Genomic DNA, 22345 nt, shown 5'->3' with positions numbered 1-22345 from the left:
CACATGGTATCCCTTGGGGACAGTCTTTCTCGTAAGGAGGCTTGTGTGATAAACCATTGAATTCAGCCATGAAAACCCGAGTTCTATTTTTGCTTCAGCAGACTATTAGCCTCGTCACCCTAGGGTAGTCACTTAACCACAATTTCCTCATCTTGTAAAATGCGGATAATAGCTTCTTCCTCATTGGATTGTTGTGAGAGCAAACGAGATAATTTGCAAAGTGCTCTGCAAACCCTGTGTGTCTTTGTTGAGTCCTGCCTGACTTTTTCTGACCCTATTGGAGGTTTTCTTGGCGCAGATACTGGAGCAGCTTGCCATTTCCTTCTCCAGCTTATTTCACAGATGAGGAAGCTGAGGCAAGCAGGGTGAAGTGATTGGCCCAGGGTCACACAGCTAGTGTGTGAGGTGAAATTTGAACTCGGGTCTTCCCAAGCACTTGGGCCCAGCACTGTATTCGCTACCCCATCTAGCTGCCCCAAACCACAAAGGTACATGTTAATTTCTATGTGCAACCTTAGGGGCTGGTACAGTGTCTGGCATGCAGTAGACACTTAAGATGCTTAATGGCTGATTGAAAGTGTCCTCAGAATAGGGAATGTCGGAGGTAGGAGGGGGCTGAGAACATGGTATATCAGACCTGGGAGGGCTTTAGAACAGGGGATGTCAGAGCTTCGGGGAAGGGGGATTATGTTTGTACACCGTCGTCTGTGTGTTTTCTCTCGCACTGAACTATGAGCTGGAAATGTTTTTGCCCCTCTTTGTAACCACGGTACATAGGGGCAGCACTGGCCTGGCACGCAGCTGGCGCTTAATAAATGCCCATTGCCTTGACCCGAGCACTGAGTGCGTCGGCTGCGGCTGGGCGTCCACCTTTCACTAGACCCAGAGAGGTGAAGCCGCTTGCCAAGGTCACAGGGGCCCAGGGGAGCCTCGCTCCCGTGACTTCGGACCCATCACCGACCTCCCAGGGAGCAGGAGCGGCGCAGGGAGGGGAGTGGTCAGCTCAGGAAGGCGCCCGGGAGGCTCCACGGGCACTCGGAACCTTCTACCCCCAGCAGCCTCCTTCGGGGAAACTGACTCCGCCCCGCCCCTCGGGAGGAAGGAGTGGGTCGCGCGGGGAGGCGGGGCCTCCCTCTCTCCCTCCCCCGCCCAGCCACGCGTTTCCGCCGCGCTGGACCTCTCCGATTGGGCGGTTATCAGCCGGTACCAATAGTCGCTCCCGCCTTCGTGGGGACCGGAAGCTCCGAGCGTCCGCGTTCCCGCCCCCTTTCATTCATTCCCGCCACCAGCGTTTAATCGGCTCCCACTACGCGCCGAGCCGTGGGCGGGGACTGGGAACCCCGGCTCCCCTTTCCCTCCCCTCCCCGGCCGGGGTCCTGGCCCTCTGGGGGGGAGGGGAAAGATGCCACCCTGAGGTAGCTTTTGCGAGGACAGGAACGGTGGCCCGCTTGGCCCATGCCGGGAAACTCCCGCGCCGGCCAGGCCCCCAGTCACGTCCCCTTAGAAGGCTGACGTCCCTAGAGGTGGGAGGCCCGGAGCCCATTCGTCGGCATCCGGGGTGAGGAGGGGGGGAGCTGGGGGGTAAGGCAACCGGAAGTGCTGGCGACGTGTCCGCGTGCCACCTCCCCCCCGGTCTCTCAGCCCTCCCTCCCCCTTTCTTCCATTGGGCGGCAGGTTCTCCTCCGAGGGCGCCCCGGCCGCCACTTCCGCATCCCCTCCCCAACCGCTCCAACCGAATTCCCTCCCCGCGCGTTGCCCCTCGCGCCTCGCGGTTGGGCTGGCGCCCGGAGACAGCCACGCCCCCTGCCCGCGCCGCGGCCAATGGGGCGGCCGCTGCCGGCGGGGGCCGTGGGTAATTAATGAGCGTCGGGCGCTGATTGGCTGCCGGCGGCGGCCGGGGCCGGGTTCGGTTGTGCCCGAGGTGGAGGTAGGAGCTTGAGACCGAGACGGAGGCGGCGGCGGCGAGCAGGGGAGCGAGCGAGGGAGCGAGCGAGCGCGACATGTCCCGGGCGGCCGCGGCCCTGGCGGCGGGCGGAGCCGGGCGCTGCTGAGAGCTGAGCCCCTTGCGGCGGGAGGAGCCGGGCCGGGGCCGCCCGCGATGCTGCTGGGCTCCGGAGCCGGGGCCGGGGCGGGGGCGGCGCTGCTGCTGCTGCCGCCGCCGTCGCCGCTGCTGCTGCTCTTGCCGCTGCTGACGACTGCGCTGCCCCCGCTGCCCCTGCTCCTGCTGGGCCTCGGCAGCGCCGTCCCCGGGGCGGCCGCGGGGCTCGGGCTGCCCGAGAGCGTCATCTGGGCCATCAACGCGGGCGGCGAGGCGCATGTGGACGTGCACGGGATCCACTTCCGCAAGGACCCTCTGGAGGGCCGGGTGGGCCGAGGTGAGGCTGCCGGCAGGGCCGGGCCGCGCCGGGCCGCCACCACGTGCGCCCCGCCCCCAGGCCCGCTCCCGCGCCTCAGTTTCCCCGACTGGAGAGGGAGCCCTTCTGGACCCCTCCAGCCTTGCCCCGCTGCCCCCAACAGCTGGGTGATCTCGGGCCGCCGGGCCTCAGTTTCTCCGTCTGTAAGAGGAGGGGGCTGCCGCAGCTGGGCCTTAAGGTCCCTCCCCTGGGTGACATTGCCCCCCCCCCCCCGCCCGACTGACTTAGAGCCCATTCCAGCTTTAGAGTCCGGGATCCCTTAGCCCCCTGGTTGTAACCCGGGACAGAGCAAGCACCCCCGATGTCCGGGGTGGGCTTGGAGGGGGGAGGCCGCTTGGCTCGTGGGGCCAGGAGGGGAGCGCTGGGGTCTTTAGCAAACGATCAGAAGCTCTAGGTCACTCCCCCACCCTCATTGTACAGTTGGAAGAAACTGAGGCTTGGAAAGAAGAGGCTCATATATGGTCGCACGAAGTTGTACATGGCCCACTCCTGGCGGGGGGGGGGGGCGGGGCAGCGTGGGTCTCACCGAGTAGGCTGGTGGTTGCAGTGCATTTCCGGCACCTAATAACCGACTGCCTGGGGTGCCCTTTACGGCCCAGACGCAGGCCTCGGCGGCCTGGGGTGGGGTGGGGGGCGTCTGCTCTGCTGAGCTGCCCAGAGGCCCTCAGGTTTACTCTGGGTGGTACCTTCCTTCTCAAACCTGGAGTCTGGGGTCCGAGCCCTGGCAGCCGAGTGCTCGGGGCTCTTCGAGTTGAGGAAGTTGTTTGATAAATGCAGAATAAAATGTGAGTGAACCTGAGAATGGCCGCAGCCTCTATGGGAGTCAAGTGCAGCTGGGCGTGCTAGACCTCTGCTCTTTGTGTGGGCTTGGGAAGTTCTGGGGAAGAGGGCAAGTTCCATGACATGTGTGGTACCCGCGGGCAAAGCTGCCAGACCAAGACAGCCTCCATCTTCGGGCCTCCCTTTGCACTTCTAAGTTAAGTGGGGCCAGGGCTTCCGGCGTCTGTTCCAGCCCCAAGTCCGAAGGCACTTCACTACCTGTCAGGGGGCCGGATGTAGGCTCTTTGGAAAGTTTGGCCTGCTGTTTTCTTTGGTTCTGGCATGCTTGTCCTGACAGCCTCTGGTTCCTGGAGTACTTACGTGCAGCCTCGAAGCCGAAGTGGATGCGGGGCCAGAGCCCTGTCTCGGCTGTCTTTTAGATCCACCCTTCTTCCTCTCCTGGGGGTAGGAACAACCCTGGAGGAATCAAGAAGCCATTTGTAGACTTTGTCTCTTGAGATAACTGCTGGATAAGACTATGTTTTAGATTGCATAGTTCTTTTTGCTAGCAGATGTTGAAGCTTGAGTGGTTTAGTTCATTCAGCCTAGAGAAACTAAAGACATGGACCATTAATGGAAAAGCTAATTGGCTGGGACCACACAGACCCAGGCCCCCCAGGTGTCCACCTAGTTAGTTGTTACTGGCTATCCTGGCCTAGAGATTCTGCCTCTAATTTGCAGGTGCTCTACCAGCTGGCTTTTTATTAAAGCTAGCAGCAGATGCACTTGGACTGTATGACCCCCCTCCTCAATTCCAGGGCAGGAATGTGGAGTTCTCAACCCTTGCTTTTGGGGACCAGAACTGCTAATGGAAGGGGAAGCCTGGCACTAAGTTATTGGCTCATGTTGGAAGTTTCTTACGGGAAGTTGGTTATTGTGGATGCCATCAGACAAGGCCTGCAGAGGTCCATGTCGATTGAATTGCCACTCCAGACTTTGGTCCCACCATGGCAACTCCTGGCTGTGGGGCCACCCCTTTTGGCTGCTTTCCCAGCCTCCATAAACTGTAGTCTTCAGTGGGGGAGTAGGAGAGTGTTTTGTTGGGAGCCACATTCCTTAACCTGTGTCTTCAGAGAAAGCATCTACCCACTGGATCAGGAAAATAGTGTTTTTAGTCCTTTTCTCGTCCACTGGATTTGGAGTGGAGGCCAATTCCGGCCTCCTTGCAGGAGGATGTTCAGTCCCTTTCTTTACTGAGGCCTGAGAAGCTGGGCAATTGTTTACTTTTTGTTCCTTTTCTCCCTCCTTCCCCCTCCCAAATGTGTTGGCAGCCCTTCTTGGAAGTAGAGAGAAGTGCCAGGTGTTGAGAGAGTTAGTGTGCTGAAGCAGAAAGAAGAATGGGCAGGGGTGCAGGAGACGTGGGTTTTCTCTAACGCTGGGCAAATCCCAAGCCTCTCCTTCTCCTTCCATCTCCTTTGGCTGAATCAGAATGTCTGTTGTCTCCTCCTCTAGACTTGGAGCCCATAGAGGGCAGGGACTAGTTTTGTCTCGCTTTGTGTTCTCGGGCCTTAGCACAATGCCTGACACGTAGGTGCTTCATAAGTGGCTTGTGGATCGATGAGTTTTCCCCATCTGTAAAATTATTTTTGGTCATTTAGTCATGTCTGACTCTTGGAGACCCCAAGGGTTTGGGGTTTTCTTGGCAAAGATACTGGAGTGCTCTGCCATTTCCTTCTCCAGCTCATTTTACAGATGAGGAAACTGAGGCAAACAGGGTGAAGTGACTTGTCACACAGCTAGTAAGTGTCTGAGGCAGGAGGTCTTCCTGACTCCAAGCCTTCACCACCCGTTTGTGAAATTGGCAAAATAAAGCCCTTGCCTTAGCTCCGCCGAGAGAATCATTTGACAGAAACTATGCGAAAGAGCTTCTTAAATTGTAAGTGGGAGACCTTTGCCTCACTCAGCACTCACCCATTAGATTTTGGTAGAAGCTGTTGAATAAAAGCTGTGCTACTTGTTTCCTATTTGATATCGTTTCTGACTCTCTCCGAAGAAAATAGCAGCTCCTCTTCACATGGCACCTTACAGTTTTTGAAGAACTTTTGCCCCAACGACCCTACGGGGTAGATTGTGTGGTGATTAGCCATCCCCATTTTAGAGATGAAGAAATCGAGTCTCGGGATTTGGCCCATGATCACATTAGCTGGCAATTGTCAGGGTGGAATTCACCTGGGTCTCTTTCACGCCTATAGATCACCATCCCCTAAGCCAGGCTGCCTCTTCTTCAAAGGAATTTCTTTCTGTAGCAGTCCAAGCAGCAATTGGCTTCCAAGGAACTAGCAGGATTTTATTAATTTTCTACTGTTCCAGTAAAATATAAGCTCTCCTCCACTACTTAATACCGGATCTTGCAAGCGTACATATTTAATGAATATTTCATTGAGTTCCTAGTTGCTCACAGAGGGATCTGCACCCCCCTGATGCTCTAAGCAGAAGTGTTTTTGGCTGTGACAGTGGCTGATTGGCCCCAAACACCATTGCTCTGAAAATTGCCCTTCCTCATTATTTGCCCTCCCCCATTAGCAGCCCCTCCTTTGTATACCCCAACAGACCCACCTGACAGTGATTTGGCAGTGTTCATCTTGGGATTCTAGCCTGGGGTTCCTTGACTTTCACTGCAAGCTCTATTTAGGAAAGTATTGGTTATTTAGATTAAGGGACCAAGACCAAACTTCGGTCTTTGTTGGGTAGCTGCTCCTAATTAGCAGCATGACCCTGGACAAGGCCCTTGCCCTTTCTGAGTCTGTTTCATCCTTTATATTTCATGTAATAGCTTTTGATCCATTAGAGACCGCCATCTAGTAGTGGGTCACCTTGTTAATGTTTAGAACTGCTAATTGGTCTGAGCCTCTAGCAGCTAGTACTGGGTTACCCAGTGGTAGCAGCAGATAGATGGGTAGGCCTTCCCAAGCTGCTAGTTTGTGTGTACTAGCCATGTTAATAAAAGAACTTTGTGTTAAAATCTCCAGAGGGCTGCATCCCACCAGCATGTTGGAAGCCCGGAGACTAGCTGGAGTATTCTAATTCTGAGGTTCCGTGAAGTTTATTAAGAATTCCCCTTTCTTCCACCCCTCCAATCCAAAAGAGATGAAAACATATCTCTTTGCCCAGTGACCTTTTAACTTGAACTTCAGTGACATGTGCCAGATACCCATGGATATGCCAGCTACTTGTCAGTCCAGGCCTGTGTAAGATCGCTGGCCCCTTGGGTCAGTCAGCTAGCAGTCATTAAGTCCCTTCTATGTGCCAGGCATTGTGCTTAAGCACTGGAGATAACAAAGAAAGGCAAAAAGAGACCCTGCCCCCAAGCCCACGGTCTAATGAGAGGAACACATGCAAAGAACCAGGCACCCACAAGATATAGATGGGATAAAAGGGAGGTAGTATCCAGAGGTGGGAAAGTCCTGCCTCGGCTGGTCAGGGATCCCCATCAACTGGAGGGAAGGAACTGGTGACCCTCTGGTTTGCTTTGACAGATTTGGTTCCCTATAGCTCTACCCGAAGCAGAATCAGGCTCTCTGTGTGAACACTCAGGATGACTTTGACCCCTGTCTGTGCTGGGCCTTTTGTGCTTGTCTGAACTGAGGTGGTCTGGTCAAGGAGATCCCCTGATAAAGAGCTTTGCTTATCAGGCCTAGTCACTATGTTTAAAAAGATTCCCTATCTTGCTTTAGAAGCTTCCTTCGTGTTGACAGAGAAGCATGAGGAGTTTAATGGAAGCTGGTCTAAAGTTAGGTGGAGAAGAGGGACAGGGGTGTTTGGAGCCCCTTTGAAGTCCCAAGGATACTGAATGGAGTCAGAGAATCTGAAGTCCAGCTCTGCCACTTACCAACTTCGTGACTCTGGACAAGCCCTGTCACCCACCTGAACCTCAGTTTCTGACTCTGTAAAATGAAATTGTAGATATTTTTTAAGGTCCCTTTAACAGGGTTGTATTCACCACTAATCCTGGTTACCTTTGGTCTTTTGGTGTTTTGACAGTACATTCCTAGAGGGTGTGATCCCCTGTAGCTATGTATAGCTCCCACTTTCTATAGGGGCCATTCCCAGCCCTGAGGGTGAGGGGGAGACTTAAGAAAATGTAGCCTAGGAACCCTGGAAGACCTAGACCAGTCAGTAGAATGCTTCTGGCCCCCTCCCTTTCCCATAGCTGTTAAGGCTGTATTATGCCCACATCAGCAGTATGCTGGACACACCACTCACTGTACTTAGGTGGGGGGGAAGAAAGCTCTCCTTGCTGCTTCATCTTTCCGGGCTTTGTATAGATTAAACCTTATATGTGGCCAATCCTCTGAGAAAGTCACTTGGGTTATTTTGGGGGGAGATGTTCTGCAAGGCAATTCCAGGATTGGGTTTGGGTGTGGATCTAAGTCTGACTCTGTTCCCTGTGCAGCTTTGCCACAGACTACATTTCATTTTCCACTCTTAATATGAAAAAGATCACCACAGACCAATCCTTTTCTGTACATGCTAATAAATGAAAGCCGGCTGAAGCTCTGAACTTGGAGGGCTATGCAAGGGAGGGAGCAGCGGCGATGTTGGAAGACAATTGGCAGAATCTTAGTTTCTTCATGTTGTGCATCTGGGCACGGGTCGTTTCCCTCTTCTCCCCGCCCCCCATCTTTGGAGGAAAGCTAGCCATCCCATCAGACCCTTAGTATTGGAGCATTAACTCAGCCTTCTTTGTAGAGGTTGATTTTGTCTTGTTTGAGAAGAATTGGGGGAGAAGTAGGTAATATTTACGGATCTGCTTGAATGCTCCTCACTTCCTGTTGCCGGTGCTTTGGGTGGGCTGGCTGGCAGGAACTATTAGTAGTGACAAGTCCTAATCTCAGAGAGCTTCTATCCTTCCTCTGCTTGGCTTTTCTAACTCCCTTCTTCCCCTCGTGGTCCCCCATTGGGGAGTGGCCTAGAAGGAAAATCCCAAGGAACTGTGTACCTGGAAGGATCTGAATTCTGCTCCTTGTGTTTTACACCAAGTGGGTCGGAGGCATCTGATCAGAGAAGTCAGCACTGTGTTAGGAGTTTGGGTCATTTATGGGGCTACAGGGTATGCCCAGAAACAGGCGTTTCTTAGGTGCCCTAACTGCAGATATGGAGAAGGTCCCGCCTCAAGTGTGGCTTGTGCTAGGCCCTGTTCTAGCTAATGTTCTCCTGGGGGGTGGGGTGGAGGGAATGTAACATTTCACAAACCAGTAAATAGGCAGTGGTGCACTAAGGGGAAGGCCTCCTGGAGGAGACAGGACTTGGGCTGAGCTTTTGAAAAGATCTCAGAGTGAGTAGCTGATTCTGAGATAACTGGAAGTCTCCTCTAGGGAAAGGGGATCTTGGAAGAAGGTCAGCACTTTGGTGTCGAGATTTGATAGGTGGACACAGATGAGCCTCCCAAACTAAACATGGGATAGGAAGGAGCCACCTTTGAAATGGGACAGATCACTCCCTGGGGACTCGATCTTGGATCTTGGTGATTTCTACCCACACCGGCCCTCCCCACCCCCACCCCCCACCTCCTTTGGTTGGTGAAACCATTTGTGTGACTTGTTTTCTGTATCTATCGCTAACTGACCCCTCTCTGTGTTTGGCCTAGTTCTTGGGTATGGCCATTTGACTGATTCCAAGTTTTACAAAAAAAAATCCTTTTGTTAAAGGGATTTGTTCTGTGAAGTTTGGATTCAGTCAGAGGGCTGAACTTGAGGACCTAGAGGGCTATGTGTGGCCTTAAGGCTGCAGGTTTCCTGCCCCTGGCCTAGGCCCTAGGTGATCCCCAGGTCATGGCGGGTAAGTGAAGGGTTGTTCTGGGGATACTTTATCAATTGAACTATCTGAAGTGTGTTCGGGTTGAATTAGAAAGTTTAGTGAGAGTTTTGGCTGCTCTTATAAACTTTTATAAAAAGGCGGCAATTACAATTAGGGCCCTAATTTATTTACCCACATTGGAGCCTTTTAATGGAAATTGAGGAAACCAGTTGAGAAAACTAGCATTTTGTCTATATCTCCAGCAGTTCTGCCTGACTCAGCCAACCTGTTTGTTTTAGACTGGACTTTTTTTTTGGATGCTAAAGAACATTCTCTCGGTTCAGTCATCTTTTGTCTGTCTGCTGTAGAATTCCCTGCTGTCTCCCTTGTTTTGCAAGGTTTCTCTGAAGCTGGCCCTCCCAGGGAGGTGGGCAGCTGCAGGCAGGGTAGTGCCCCCTTTTAATAATGAGTTTGTGTTTGTTCAGAAACCACTGTTTGTTGGCCTGGAGCTATGGGAAGAGGTGCATTTGTGGACCTTCATTTAATACATGGATTTTCCCCAAGCTCTGGTGCGGCTATAGGGCTCAGTGGGATAGATGGTGTCAGGTTTCCGGAATGCTGTTGTTTCCTGGTAGACAGAGAACAGGTAGCAGCTGCCTTCTTTCCATCCTGAACCAGGTGCAGCTGGGGTGACCATTTCTATTGCTGATGCCACCACCGCTGCCAGGAGGCCTCCTTTGGCCCCTGGCCCCGTTCTGGTCCATTGGTTCTCAGAAGAGCCTTTTGTCTTTAGCCCTGGTCTAATGTAGCCCTGGTCCTATGCTTTCTTCCTTAGCCTCAGACTATGGGATGAAGCTGCCCATCCTTCGTGCCAACCCTGAAGACCAGATCCTCTATCAGACAGAGCGCTACAATGAGGAGACTTTTGGCTATGAAGTGCCCATCAAAGAGGAGGGGGACTATGTACTGGTGTTGAAATTTGCTGAGGTCTATTTTGCACAATCCCAGCAGAAGGTGAGGTGGATCCAGGCTTCTGAGTCATCCCTCTCACTTGGCCTGTGGGTCGTGGGGCCTCGGGTTAAAATGGTTCAAACATCCCCTAGGGAAAGGGGGAAGCAGATGAACATTGAAGAAGCGGGTCATTCTTACCCCCCTCCCTAAGATGTGTTTCTGGGGTGCTGCGATGCTTCACATGGGAGCTGGGCACATAAGACCTTCACTGAAGAGTGAGTGTCCAAGGCTCTCCTAACCCTTTGGCTTGCCAGCAAAATGTCACGTATTTCCTTTGTCTTGGTTACGTTTTTAAACCTCATTTTTTCTCTCTCTTTGCTGGTAGATTTGCTTCTCTGATATTGATAACTAATACAAGTTAAATGGCCTCTCCTGTGAGTCTGGTGGGACCTCTTGGCTGCCAGTGGGCAGTGAAGAAGGGGGCTGCTGTATCGATGAGGGCTTCTCAGATTTCCTGAGTGCAAGGGCTCGAGCCATCTGGAGGCTTTGTCTCTTTACTGAACTGGTTTTATGGCTGAAACTCTATCTGGCCCTCTCCAACCTATGGGCTTCTACTCTTTGGTTCTCATGAACTAGTGGTTCTGACCTTTACACAAATTATCATCCTCCGCCCACAGCACACCTACAGCGTGCCTGCAACTCCTCTGTCTCCTGCCTTACTGCAGGCGCTCCTCCCGCCCCTGCCCCCCCATGCCTGAAATGCACTTACTTCCCATTAATTTCTGCCTTTGAGAGTCTGTAGCTTCCCTGAAACTCAGCTTGGACGCTCCATCTCATGGAGGCCCTTCCTGATCTCCCTGGCTCTCAGTGCTCCCCTTCTCCTCAAATTATCTTGTACTTACATAGCTGCATTTGCATTGGATCTCTGTAGTAGAATATAAGGTCCTTGAGGGCAGGGGTTCTTTTCATCTCCGAAACACCTAGTTGTGCCTCGTCCAAGTCGGGAAGCTGACTGATGCTTACTGAGTTGAACTTTCCTTTTCTGACCCTGAAGGTGTTTGATGTACGCTTGAATGGTCACGTGGTCGTGAAGGACTTGGACATCTTTGACCGCGTTGGTCACAGCACAGCTCACGATGAAATCATCCCCATTAGCATCAAAAAAGGAAAGCTGAGCGTCCAGGGGGAAGTGTCCACCTTCACTGGGAAGCTACACATCGAGTTTGTCAAGGTAATCTCTTCTGTCGTCTGGCAGGGTGGTTGGGGGGGGACGCCTTGTTCCTGTGTGGGCTTGACAGTTTTTTCCCATCTTGCAGGGGTACTATGACAATCCCAAAGTCTGTGCACTATATATCATGGCTGGGACCATAGATGGTGAGTAATATTTTTATTGTCCTTTAGCGGCATTTTGGGCATGGGTACCAGCACTTGGTGATTGCTGGGGGTAAGGATGGGGCCAGTCACTTGGCACGGTCTGACAGGAAGCAAAATTGAGAAAACCACGACCGTAGCTACTTAGTGGGATCGCATGCTTGGAATTGGAAGAGACTCTGGAGATGAGTGTGGGGCCCCGCTTTTGTAGCCGAGGAAAGCAAACTCCCTCCAGGGGAATACAGAGTCTGGTGTCGACGGTCGCCTGGGGAGTGGGTGGCAGATTGCCAAGGTGGTGCCTTCCTCGATTGTACCAAACCCCAAGGCCCAGTCTAGGGCCCGTGCTTGAATCATGGTGGCAGTAAAGGATGGGCTGGGTTGGGCCCAGCCAGCCTAGATCTTCTGTCCTTTGGATTGCTTGGCCTTTCTAAGTGGAAGGCAAAGTATTTCCTTCCCTTACTATTCGTTGTGCTCATTGTCAGATCCCAGAAAATCTACTCTTGGGAAAACTATAGTGCTTCCTTCCTGACTGTCTTATATACAACCTTCTTCCTTTGCTGATCTCCCCAGGGCCCAAGGGACCAGCACATAAAAGAGCTCTGACTTGGGGAGTCACATGATATCACCCTCTGAGTATCATGTGCCATGGTGCTTCCCCATTTATTAGCCTTTTCTAGAGACGACAGAGTGGGAGGCCTCAAACTAACCTGCCTCTATCAGAACATCTATCAAAGCCTTCTGTTAGATAGAAGTTGCTGAGCTGGGAAGGAAGGTCTTGGCACCTATTAAACCTTCTCAGTGTCCTTGGCATTCGGCCGTGGGCATATTTTCTCTCTTGGGGCTCTAAGGTTATCACAGCTGCCAGTTTCCCAGGCTGCGTTCACAGAGCGGCTTGTGTCTCTGTAGCTGGCACCAGTCAATCACTCTCCCCCTGCCCCTTACCCCATTCTACTTCAATATGCCATCCAACTTATTCCTGTCTTATATGTTAATATTGAGGTGCCTGAGAGTTCAGAAAGGAATCTTTATGTTGCCCAAAGTCCTGGTGTAGCTGCGCCTCTTCTGAGAGAGTGAATCGAATTTCTTGCCAGGGGAAAAAGTCAAGCTAATGTCTATAAAGAGTTGTGTACACACTGAACCTGTAAGGAAAGAGGGTGCTCAGTTACCAGGGCTCAGCTGTTTGTTAAAGCCATCCTCTGAAGGGGGCAGTAAGGCAGTTGCTGAGTCAGTGTGATCCACATGAGGCCTTTGGATCCAGACCTGGCCTTAGACATGGCTCCTCCTTGTTACCTGGGGATTTGGGGCAAGCCTGCCTGGGCCTCAGTTTCTCTATAAAATGAGGAAGTCTAGGTGATCTCTAAAGGACACTTCCAAGTGAAAAGGGATTTGGGACCATGGGAGGCGGGAAGGGAGAACTGAGAACACTGAAGAATATGCATCAGGTCATTGTCTCTACCCAGGCTATGAGTGTTCCCAGGTCTTGGTGGGAGAAGTGAGGAAAGGAGGAGGATGTTAGAGCCTTCTGTGAAGGGTGTTAACTCTACCAGCTCCTTCCCTTGCTCAGGGTGGGCAGGAACCAGCAAAGATTTCTATGCTTTGGGGTGTCTGGCTAGCCAGCTTAAAAGAATCCTGACCCTACTGGTCACAGGAGCTCTGTCCATAAGAGGAGCTGGGCCTCCAGGTGCCCTGTGTCCTAGTTGGCGCCGGGGGCACATTCTTTGTGCATATCAGTCATACTTCTCTCTGTCCTCAGAGGTGCCAAAGCTGCAGCCTCACCCAGGCCTGGAGAAAAAGGAGGAGGAAGAAGAAGAGGAAGAGTATGAAGAAGGTTCCAACACCAAAAGGCAGTCCAATAAGAACCGGGTCCAGTCGGGCCCCCGAACTCCCAACCCCTACGCCTCGGACAACAGCAGCCTCATGTTTCCCATCCTGGTGGCCTTTGGTGTCTTCATTCCGACCCTCTTCTGCCTCTGTCGGCTGTGAGAACACAGGGCCATCCTGAGGGTGGGGGAGAAGGGAGGAGGAACGAGACCAAACATGGTTGGTTTTGGTTTCTTCATGTTTTTCACAGTTTATTAACACAAAATTTTTGAAAGAGGCAGAATGAGGAGAGAGCGGACTTGCCCAGCCCAGCTCAGTCGTGGCCTCATTTCACTCCCCTCGCTTTCTTCATGGCTGGCATCCAGTGGCTGCCTTCCTCTCCAGGGTACTTGGGGTGAAATCGGACCCTTCTTGTCAAAGGATCTAGAGGCTGATCCCTGGGGACTGGTCTGTGTCCCTTGGGAAAGGGCTTGGGCCCAGAGCACAAATACTGTTCCTTTTTAAGATGGAATATTAGGAGAACCAGAGATAGGAAATGGATTACTTGAGAGAGACCATTGTTGGAAATGAGGCTCGGGTCTGAAGCCTTGTTCAGAAGGCCTGGCCTGAAGGAGGTTGGACATAGGATCCAGAGGGAGGGCAAGTCCTGGCCTGTGTTTGCAGGGAAGGTCTCATGGAAGCCCCATTGGCTGGTCTCCAAATGAAAGTTCTGTCTTAAAATGTGTGAACCACAAGATGGGACTCCTTGACCAGTGAGGGGAGCTGGTCTGGGAACCAGAGCAGCAGCTTTACCTCTTGTCCTGAAACTGCCTTTTTGGCTTTTGTCACCACAAAATACATTTTTGCTTTTAGTGCCTGTTGGGGACTTGATTTTGCTTTCTCTTTTCTCCCCCCTTTATGCTACTCACTTGAAATTTCTTTCCCTCTCAACCTCTTTCGTGGGTGATCTCCTCGAGGAGACAGGAGCCTGGGGTCTTTTCTTCTGGTATTCATTGGAATGGCCCTTTTGAAGACTCTTGGTGTCCACACAGGATTTAGTTTGTCCAAAAGCCCCTCTGGACTTGGAATTGAAGATGGTTTGTGTTATCCAGTAAAATGAGCATTGAGGGTGAGACCCTGGCCCTGCTCCATGACTCCTACCTGGGAGGTCTCCCTGGTTTGGAATTTTCCTCTTCTTCCTAGGAGCAGTGGCCCCTGGTCTCTGTGTGGGTTTTCCTCCCTAGATTACGAGGGCTATTTGGCACTCGCTACCTACTGCAGGAGTGTGTGTCATGTGGTTCTGTACCCAAGGGCTAGGACTGTTCAACCAATTACTTCCTGATAATTGACCTAGAACTGCCCCCAAGATACTTAACTGCCTGGCTGTACCTTTTGATCTGACCCGGGCCTTTGTTGCAGAGTCACTGGGGCTTCTGAGGGATCTCTCCCCTCCTGCTCTGCCCCCTGCCCTGCCTGACAGCAATAATTTGGCCATCCTAGGGGGTAGGGGCTGGAAGCGTTCCAGTGCACTGGAGTCCTGGCAACCACTTAGTCCATCTTTGTATTCACCTGTGACTTCCTCTGTAGTATTCCAGTCTCTGGGAATTAAAATACCTTTGTTGGATTTCCCTCACCCCCTCGGTGAAGGTAGCCCAAGTTGGGGCTCAGTCAGGCTTGGGGAGGTTGGGGGAGGCACCTTAGAGCACCAGGCCCTGTCCCTCAGCAGGGTGAAAATCCCAGCTTGGCTTCTTCAGGTTTTTTGTTCTCTTTAGAGCTAAAGAGCAAGTTTGTGACCGAGTCCCCCCGAGGACACCTTGCCAGCCAGAGTCACTTGCTTGGGCTCTGGAGCTGAGATGGTGTCCCCAGCTGATGGCACTAAGGAAGCAGAGAGTGGTCAGAGGCTCCAGTGGCAAGATACTTGTGACTCTTTGTCTTTTAATGGAACCTTTGACTCTGGTCACTTGAATTGCCATTTAAAGCCCTCCAGGAGTGGGCCAGACTCCAATTGCCCTGTGCTATCAGTTCCTCCCTGTGGGTCAGAGCTACCAACAACTTTGGGCTGCTTCTAATTAGGAGAGAAAATGTGGAGAGGAGGCCTGTAAACGTGCATTTGGCCTTGTTTTGTTCATTGATCAGTAAGATTTCCTTTCCTCCCCTCCAAGAGAGGGGAACCTTGACTCCTCGCCCTTTTTGCAGTGACCAGGAGCTTTAGCCAGCTGTCCTGGGTCCTGTGACCATTTTATAACGGTACCCCCCCAAGGAGCTTTCCTTCTGTCTTGGTTCCCAGGCTGGCCCTTTCTCCTCGAGCTGGGCAGGAGGAAATTTTCCTTTATAGCTGTGCTCAAAGGCAGGAACACCTTTCCATGATCTAACAAGCCTGAAGGGGAAGGAAGGGAACAGGAAACAATGTGGGTGGGGATGGGGGAAAGGAATCCCCTTGGGCCTAACCCGTTCTCCAGGCAGGAGTTCCCTCTCTTTGCCCAGGCCTGGTTATAGCCAGGCTAGAATGCTTTCTCCTTCTCCAAAGCCAGTGGCCGGCTACACCCTAACAGACATAGGTACATGACTTTTTTGCTTAGGGGATGGGGTCTCTTTATTTTTATTTTTGTATTGTGTATATTAGAAATTATCGTTGGGCTCTTGCCTCCAGTTCTTGGCTCCCATCTTATACTTTGAGCCAGTGTTGGAACTGAGTGACAGCTCCCAGCTGTCCTGAGGTGCCAGTCCAGGAGAGGCCTGAGGCTGTCCATCTCCTGGGGCCACATTTTATTCCTAAACTCCCCCCTTCTGGTCCCATTGCCTCAGCCCACCCAAGGCAGGAGAACTTCCAGCCAGAATTTGGCTCCTTGGGCTGGGCACTTCTGCTTGCCCTCTACCCCAGCAGAGTTGCTTCGCAGAGCTGAGCTGGGTCATCTGGCTCTAATGGGATGGGTGGGGGTGGGGCATGGGTGGATGGCCCTGTGTGGGAGGGAGAGCAGAAGAGATATCAGTTCTGCTCTAGGCTTCAGGCAGGCTAAACTACAGCCCCTTGCCAGGGGAATATATGTGGCACATGTTTCCTTGAGCCAGTCAGGGCAGCTCCTTTAAAAAAAAAAAACTTCTTCCCATGGTCCTGATGTCAGGGGGAAAGCTGCATTGTGGGAGTCCTGATTTGACATTCTGGTGGCTTGAAAGACAATTGTCTTTGCTTGTTTTTCCCTAAATTGCTATTGGCCATTGGGATGGGTGTTGAATGTCCATAATTAGTAAATACCCTTCAGTTGAAGAATCTCTGATCCTGTTCTCTTGTCTCCATCGGCTTATCCAAGGGACACGGGGGCTTGTGTGAGGGGCTGCCGGGAGCTTGGCTTTGGTTTGGGGTCCTTGATGCCAGACCCAACCAGTCTTGCATTACCTTATGCTCCCTGCTGTCCCTCTGGGTGACACCTGGGAGTTCTTGTCAGATCTTTGAATTTTCTTTTTTAAGTTTCAGTTTGATATCCGCTGTTTTTGGAGAAGCTTCTGTTTTAAGGAATTTCTCCTTTCCTTCTCCCTTCAGTCCATCACCTGGGAAGTCCTGGTGTCTCAAAATCTCAGCCAAACTTCAGAAGCACTGGCAGTATTTTCGATTGCCCAGCTCTATATAAATTTTCCTTAAAACCTACTCACCTTGGGGAGTCCAGGGAAGGAATTAGCAGGTTTTCTGTCCTCCTTAGGAAAGAGGCAGAGTCGGTCCCTGGGGGACTGGGTAGGGTCCCAGTCAGCACAGTGCCTTTCTTACTCTCTTTTCTCTCTAACTGTCTCTTGGACCTTTTTTGGTTTTGTTTTTAAACCAGTTTTGAGCCTTGGTAGATGCTTTCTAGATTCAGGTCTGGGCCAGGGGCTATCCCTTCCTGCATGCCCCTACCACACCCTGTTCCCCTGCAATAAAAAGGTCTGTTTGATGTCTAAAAGATGTCCAGTTGAATCATGATGCCTTGGTGCCTGAGTGGCTTAAGTAGCCATGCTGCCATCTTTGGCTTTCCTTTGCTAAGATCCAGAGAGACTCAGGAAGGAAAACTTTGAAGTGTGAAAAGACATCCTGATTCTTCGGTGAAGATCCAATGGGAGTAGCGCCCCCCTTCCTGGAAAGCCAGCTAAAAGGGAGGTGAGGCCCTGTTGGCCTACTGAGGCCACATTGACCCTGCCTGGGAGCTGGTTGGAATATGAAAAATGGAGATTTTCCATCCTCCTATGGAAGGATGTGAATAAGAATCAGGAGAGAGTCATTTATCCTTCCTTGTCAGCCCGGGGTGGGCTTCTCCCTGGATGGATTGTTAAATCCACTCAGCCTTCTCTGGGAAGGGAGGACCGCACCTGAAGCTCTCTTTTATAATGGGCTGGAAAGTTTTATCAGTGGGGTGAGGGGTGTGGCTGTACCCCCTTCTATGACTTGGCTACCTTCCCATGATCTGCCAGTTGTCCTTTAGCCAGGTTTAATGGCCAAGCTGGATTGGAGCTGGGGAACCTGAGGGCAGCTGAGTTGGCAGAAGTGGCTTGGATGGATTTTACACTTCTGGTCCTTCACTGGTGGCAGAGGTGATGGTAAGGGGCTGTCCTCAGGGGTCCTTCTCCCATGTGTCTTGTGAGAGAGAGGGACGCATGCCAGCATCTTACACCACCTTTACAAGATCTGGGGGTGACTGTCCTTTGAGGTTTCATGCTCAACAAGCTGCCCAGGCATTAGCAGCCTGGGATGGGGAGATGGTGCACGTGAATAGACCGGGTTGGCTGGTGGGGGTCTGTGGTGCCAAGGTAAAATCAGTGTGGAGGGAGCCGTGGGTCCCTCTTCCTTCCCACTCCTGCTTTTCCCTGGTGTGCTTGTGATCTGGGGAATGAAAAGAGATTGGACCCTGGATCCATTGCTTCCTTTGTAGGCTTAGGGCTTTTGTCACTCTTGGCCCCCCCACCCTGAGTTTGTCCTGAAGTCAGACAGGAGTGGTTTTTTCCCAGCTTGAGCTAAAGGCTGACTTCATCTGCAGTTCTTGGCCTGGCCTGTTTAGGAAATGGAGCGCTGGTTCCCTGGAGCTGGCTGGAGCTAAGTCCCCATAGAAGTGTCAAGGTCTCAGAAGCCTTTGTCATTCCCTTTGGACCTCCAGGCTACACCCCTCCCCCAGCTGGGCCCTACCAGATTGGGAGTTTGCAGCCCCAATTTGGACACAGCAAGCAGCACAATAGGATGGGATGGGGGTTTACAAACCCTCCTGGATTGTCTGGGGAGTGGGGGTAAGGGTTCTTTTCCTTCTGAGTTGTTTCCATCTGTCCTGACTTTCTTTCCTTCCCCTGCCCCCAAATCAGGATGTTTTTCACTGTCCATTGCTTTGTGTTTTAATAAACAATTTGCAGTGATACTTTGTGTTGGGATTGAATTTGGGCCTGGCCAGGGATGGGGGGGAGGGGAAGAGCCTCAAGAGCTGACCTAGCTAGCTGCTAGCTCCTGTAGCTTGGCAAATCAGGCTTCAGTTTTGGAGGCACCTGGGTGTTTTGAACAGGCTAGGGATCTTCATGGAGCTTTCTCTCTCTTTCTCTCTTTAAAATTTTTCTTTCCAGGACGTTTGGTTGAGGAAATATTCTGTAATACTCTGCCTGGCAGTTTTAACCAGCAGTGTGTTCAAGAAAAATAAACCAAGATATATTGTCACCAGTGTCCAGCTTTGCTTTTTAGATATATGCAGTCTTGTGACAGTAACAGCTCATGTGAGCCCTAGGAAGGGTAGGGGGTGCAAGTATTAACTCCATTTTACATTGCAGAGATTGAGGCTCAAGTCGCATGGTCACGATGAGAAGCTGGGCCTCCCCTGACCCAAAGACCAGGGCCCTTCTCACTGCCCCATATTGGCCCGGTGAACTTTGGGTCTCGCAAGGTCGTGGAGTGGTCTGGAAGGAGTTTGTAGTGCGGGTCGAGGTGGGATGGTCTGGCCTGGGGAACTTCGTACCTCTAGTCCCTGGCATGTAGTAGGTGCCTCTCTGGCCCACTTTTTTGTCAGCTCAATTAAAGGGTGGGGATTAGACCAGACAACTCTTCTACTTTGAATTCAATATTCCTGGGAAATCTCTGCTAGGCCCTTTCTAGCCTCTCCAGCTAGCATGTTTTGTCTGGTTCTGATGGACGGGCAGTGTTGGGACTCTCTAAGTCTTATGCCAGGTTCTGTTCATTTTGTCCCTCGCCAGGCCCAGCTCTGGCAGCAGCTTCAGAAAGCCGATAGTTTTTTCTCTCTGTATAACTTTGAGGCTCGAAGGGAACAAGGTTTTTCTAGGAAAGACACACTGAGGCTCCACTCCAGTAAGTGGTCCTTACTCCCCGGGGAGCCAGGGTCTTCTGGCTCTCCTTTGCCCCTGGGATTGTGGAGAGGAAGAAAAGAATGCCCGGAGAGGAGCCTTCTCAGCTACAGGAATTGTTGCTTACCCCAGATCAGATGGGACTGAGACCAGAGCTGCAAAAAAGGAAAATCTGAAGGCGTATTCTGGTCGAAATGGCAATTGGGAGCTTTTGGGCTGAGTGCCTGCCCAGGGCTGGGCCCACACAAGGCTGGATGTAGATCCTAATCTTGCTGCAAAGGAAATTGGGCTCCCGGTTTGGGCAAGACTGCTTATCTCGAGTGGGAATGGTTTTCAAAGATGCATTACCTCACCCCACTTGGGCTGCAGTGAAGGAAGCTGGCCTTTGCCGTGTTGGGTCTCTGGAGATGAGGGGGGGGATTGGGGGAAGGGGGGGGAACCAAGGCACTGGGGTGGGGGGTAGTGGGAAAGGCCATGGATTTCATGTCAAAGGTTGGTTGTGTTTGTCCTTTGTTTTTGAAGAGGACCATAGCATCAGGGAAATGATGACATGACTTGTAGTTGACTTTGATTTGAGTGAGGGAGGGCTGTGCAAGGTCACCACCCTCACTTTCTCCTCCAGAGCCGTCTGGGTCCAGTGACCCAATATTCATCAGATTGACTGGAGGTGACCCAGGATGCAGTGGGAGACCCTGGCCCTTTTAGGCTAAGGCCTTTTTATGTGCTCACTTGGACTGAGGTGATGCTCATTCAGTGAATAGGTCTCTTTAAGAAGTGAGTCAAGGGATGGCCCCTTCAGTTAGAAAAAAAGATTAAAAAAAAAATCAAGCTGGGCGGGGAAGACCCTCAGGGTTGCTGTTCCAAAGAGAAGCCATTACCATTGACATTCACTTTAAGGCTGGAGGGCCCAAAATACAGCCATTATGTGGAACTTGGGCAGGGACCTATCATGGTCCAATCTATGAGCTTCTGAGTGAAATGAATTTAAGGTAAATGAGGGGGTGGGTCTAGAAACTAGAACTCAGAAGGCCAGCTTAGCCAAAAAAAAAAGAAACAGGCCAGGCAAGGATTTGGCTAAGGTCCTTGAGTTGGAATTTGAACCCATCTCCTCAGACTTGAGAGCCGGCACAGGAAGGAGCTGGAGGCATCTAGTGGCAGGTTATCATATGCTTGTGACTAGGCCCCCCTCATGTTCTGTGCCAGCCCAAGGTCATGAGAACCAGTGTCAAGTTGCTGGGGCCTTGGTTTTTATTTTTGGCTTTTTGTGAAGTCACTTGTAAAAAGTTTCCAAACTCTGCCCTGCTCAAGGCCTGGGCTAGCCAGTCCTCTCCCGGGACCCTTCCTGACTCCACACAACTGTAGCTGTTGCTTCCTCAAGGCCAGTACAGGGACAGTCTGTGTTTCCTGTTCACATCAACCTAGGTCCTTTCCCCCATTGCCCTTTTCAGTTTTCAAGGCCCAAAGATGCATGATTTCACCAGCCCCTGTGACCATCACCTCCACAGGGGAGCAGCCAGGGAGGGCTGCTTTCCCTGGCTTCAAGTCTCAGCTAAGGCACCTTGGCCAGGCCTTCCTAGTTGTGCCACCTTCCTTCTGACAATAAGATCCCAGCTTTGTCCTGTCTACCTCGTTTGTCCATGGTTATTTGCACATCCACCCCCCCCACCCCCCTACTGTGAGTTCCTTGAGGGCGGGGCTATCTTTTGCCTTTCTTTGACCCCTAGCACTTAGCACAGTACCTGGCACAAATGAAGATAGATGCTTATTAAATGCTGGTTGACTGCTTTGATTGGTGCGGGTGTTGCCCCTGGAGTTGTGGGAATGACCAGCCCTTTGGCCAAAGTCTTTCCAAGGAAGTGAAGCTGGCCAGTTACAACAGAACTGTTTGGTGGTAGTGTGAAGGAACTGCTGGTGTGTGGGGCTAGTAGGACAAACCAAAACAAAGCCAGCTCCCGGGCGCCATCCCATCCTTGACCTCTGCCCACTATAAGCTGTGCTTGCCTCACCAGATAGGAAGACCCATGTCTTGGTCCCTCTCTTCTTCCCTCTGCAGAAAGATCACAGAACCTAATAGCATATGTTTGTACAGTGGTGGTGGTGGTGGTGGTGGGTGATGAAATTATAAGTATCCTCGAAATGAGGAAACCAAAATTGGGGTAGGTGAAATGCTTGTCCAGTTAATTGTCATGTCTATTACGTGTCTAATGTGTGCCAGGCACTGTGCTGGGGATCCTAAAAAAGGCACAGCTCGTAAGGGGCTATTAGAGGAGGCTGTGTGTACCTAATTAGGTCCATGCAGAGGTCATTTTAATCAATAGGTATTAAACACCTACTGTGCACCAGCCAAGTGACCACCTGAGCCAAGATTCTGAGTGTTTTCAGGCCCAGCCTTTGTTCCACCTCAAGATCATTTCTCTCATGTTAAGAGCCTGATGAGACCGTTGAAATCGTTTAGTTCAAGGAGAAGGCCAGCCTGGAGAGGTGACATCACAATTGAATGCCTGGCAAAGTGATTTTAGCATGGGTAATTCAAAAGATAAACTTGGTGGGGGGGGGCGGCGCGCAGGGGATGGGGACGGAGGATCTACAATTGAGGACAACCGGGGAGCTCCCTTGGCTCTTGGGTCTCCTAGGATGATGCTAGGCCTGAGGATTACAAGTTATGAATTTCCCCTTGTGTGCTGAGCACACTGCTAGGCACTGGGGGAGGGGTATTTTTAAAAGGCCATCTAGTAGGGCCAAGACTTGTACACCATTAATTGACATGAGGGGAAGGTCCAAAAGTCTAAGTCATTAGGTCTCCTTAAATTCAATGTTGAATCATGGGATTCCCCTATTCAGCCCTGGAAGGGATCTTTGAGTCCATCTGGTCCAGCCAGTTTCATTTTTTGTTTGTCCTTCGTTCTCGAAGAGGACCATGACATCAGGGAAATGATGACGTGACTTGCGGTTGACTT

At 51.7% G+C, this 22345-nt stretch overlaps 1 protein-coding gene across 1 annotated transcript; it reads left to right on the top strand.

Moving 5' to 3' along the window:
* Positions 1-1894: 1894 nt before the first annotated feature.
* Positions 1895-18750, top strand: MLEC (malectin). Its single transcript, XM_036739767.1, has 5 exons — positions 1895-2375; positions 9805-9983; positions 10975-11151; positions 11237-11294; positions 13045-18750. Exons 1-5 carry the CDS (start codon positions 2099-2101, stop codon positions 13272-13274), a joined length of 921 nt encoding a protein of 306 aa, XP_036595662.1. The 5' UTR covers positions 1895-2098; the 3' UTR covers positions 13275-18750.
* Positions 18751-22345: the final 3595 nt, after the last annotated feature.

Source organism: Trichosurus vulpecula, chromosome 1, assembly GCF_011100635.1.
Source record: "Trichosurus vulpecula isolate mTriVul1 chromosome 1, mTriVul1.pri, whole genome shotgun sequence".
In the NCBI taxonomy this organism is placed as follows: domain Eukaryota; kingdom Metazoa; phylum Chordata; class Mammalia; order Diprotodontia; family Phalangeridae; genus Trichosurus; species Trichosurus vulpecula.
Note: the sequence above shows the minus strand (reverse complement) of the source record. Positions and strands in the feature narration are given on the sequence as shown.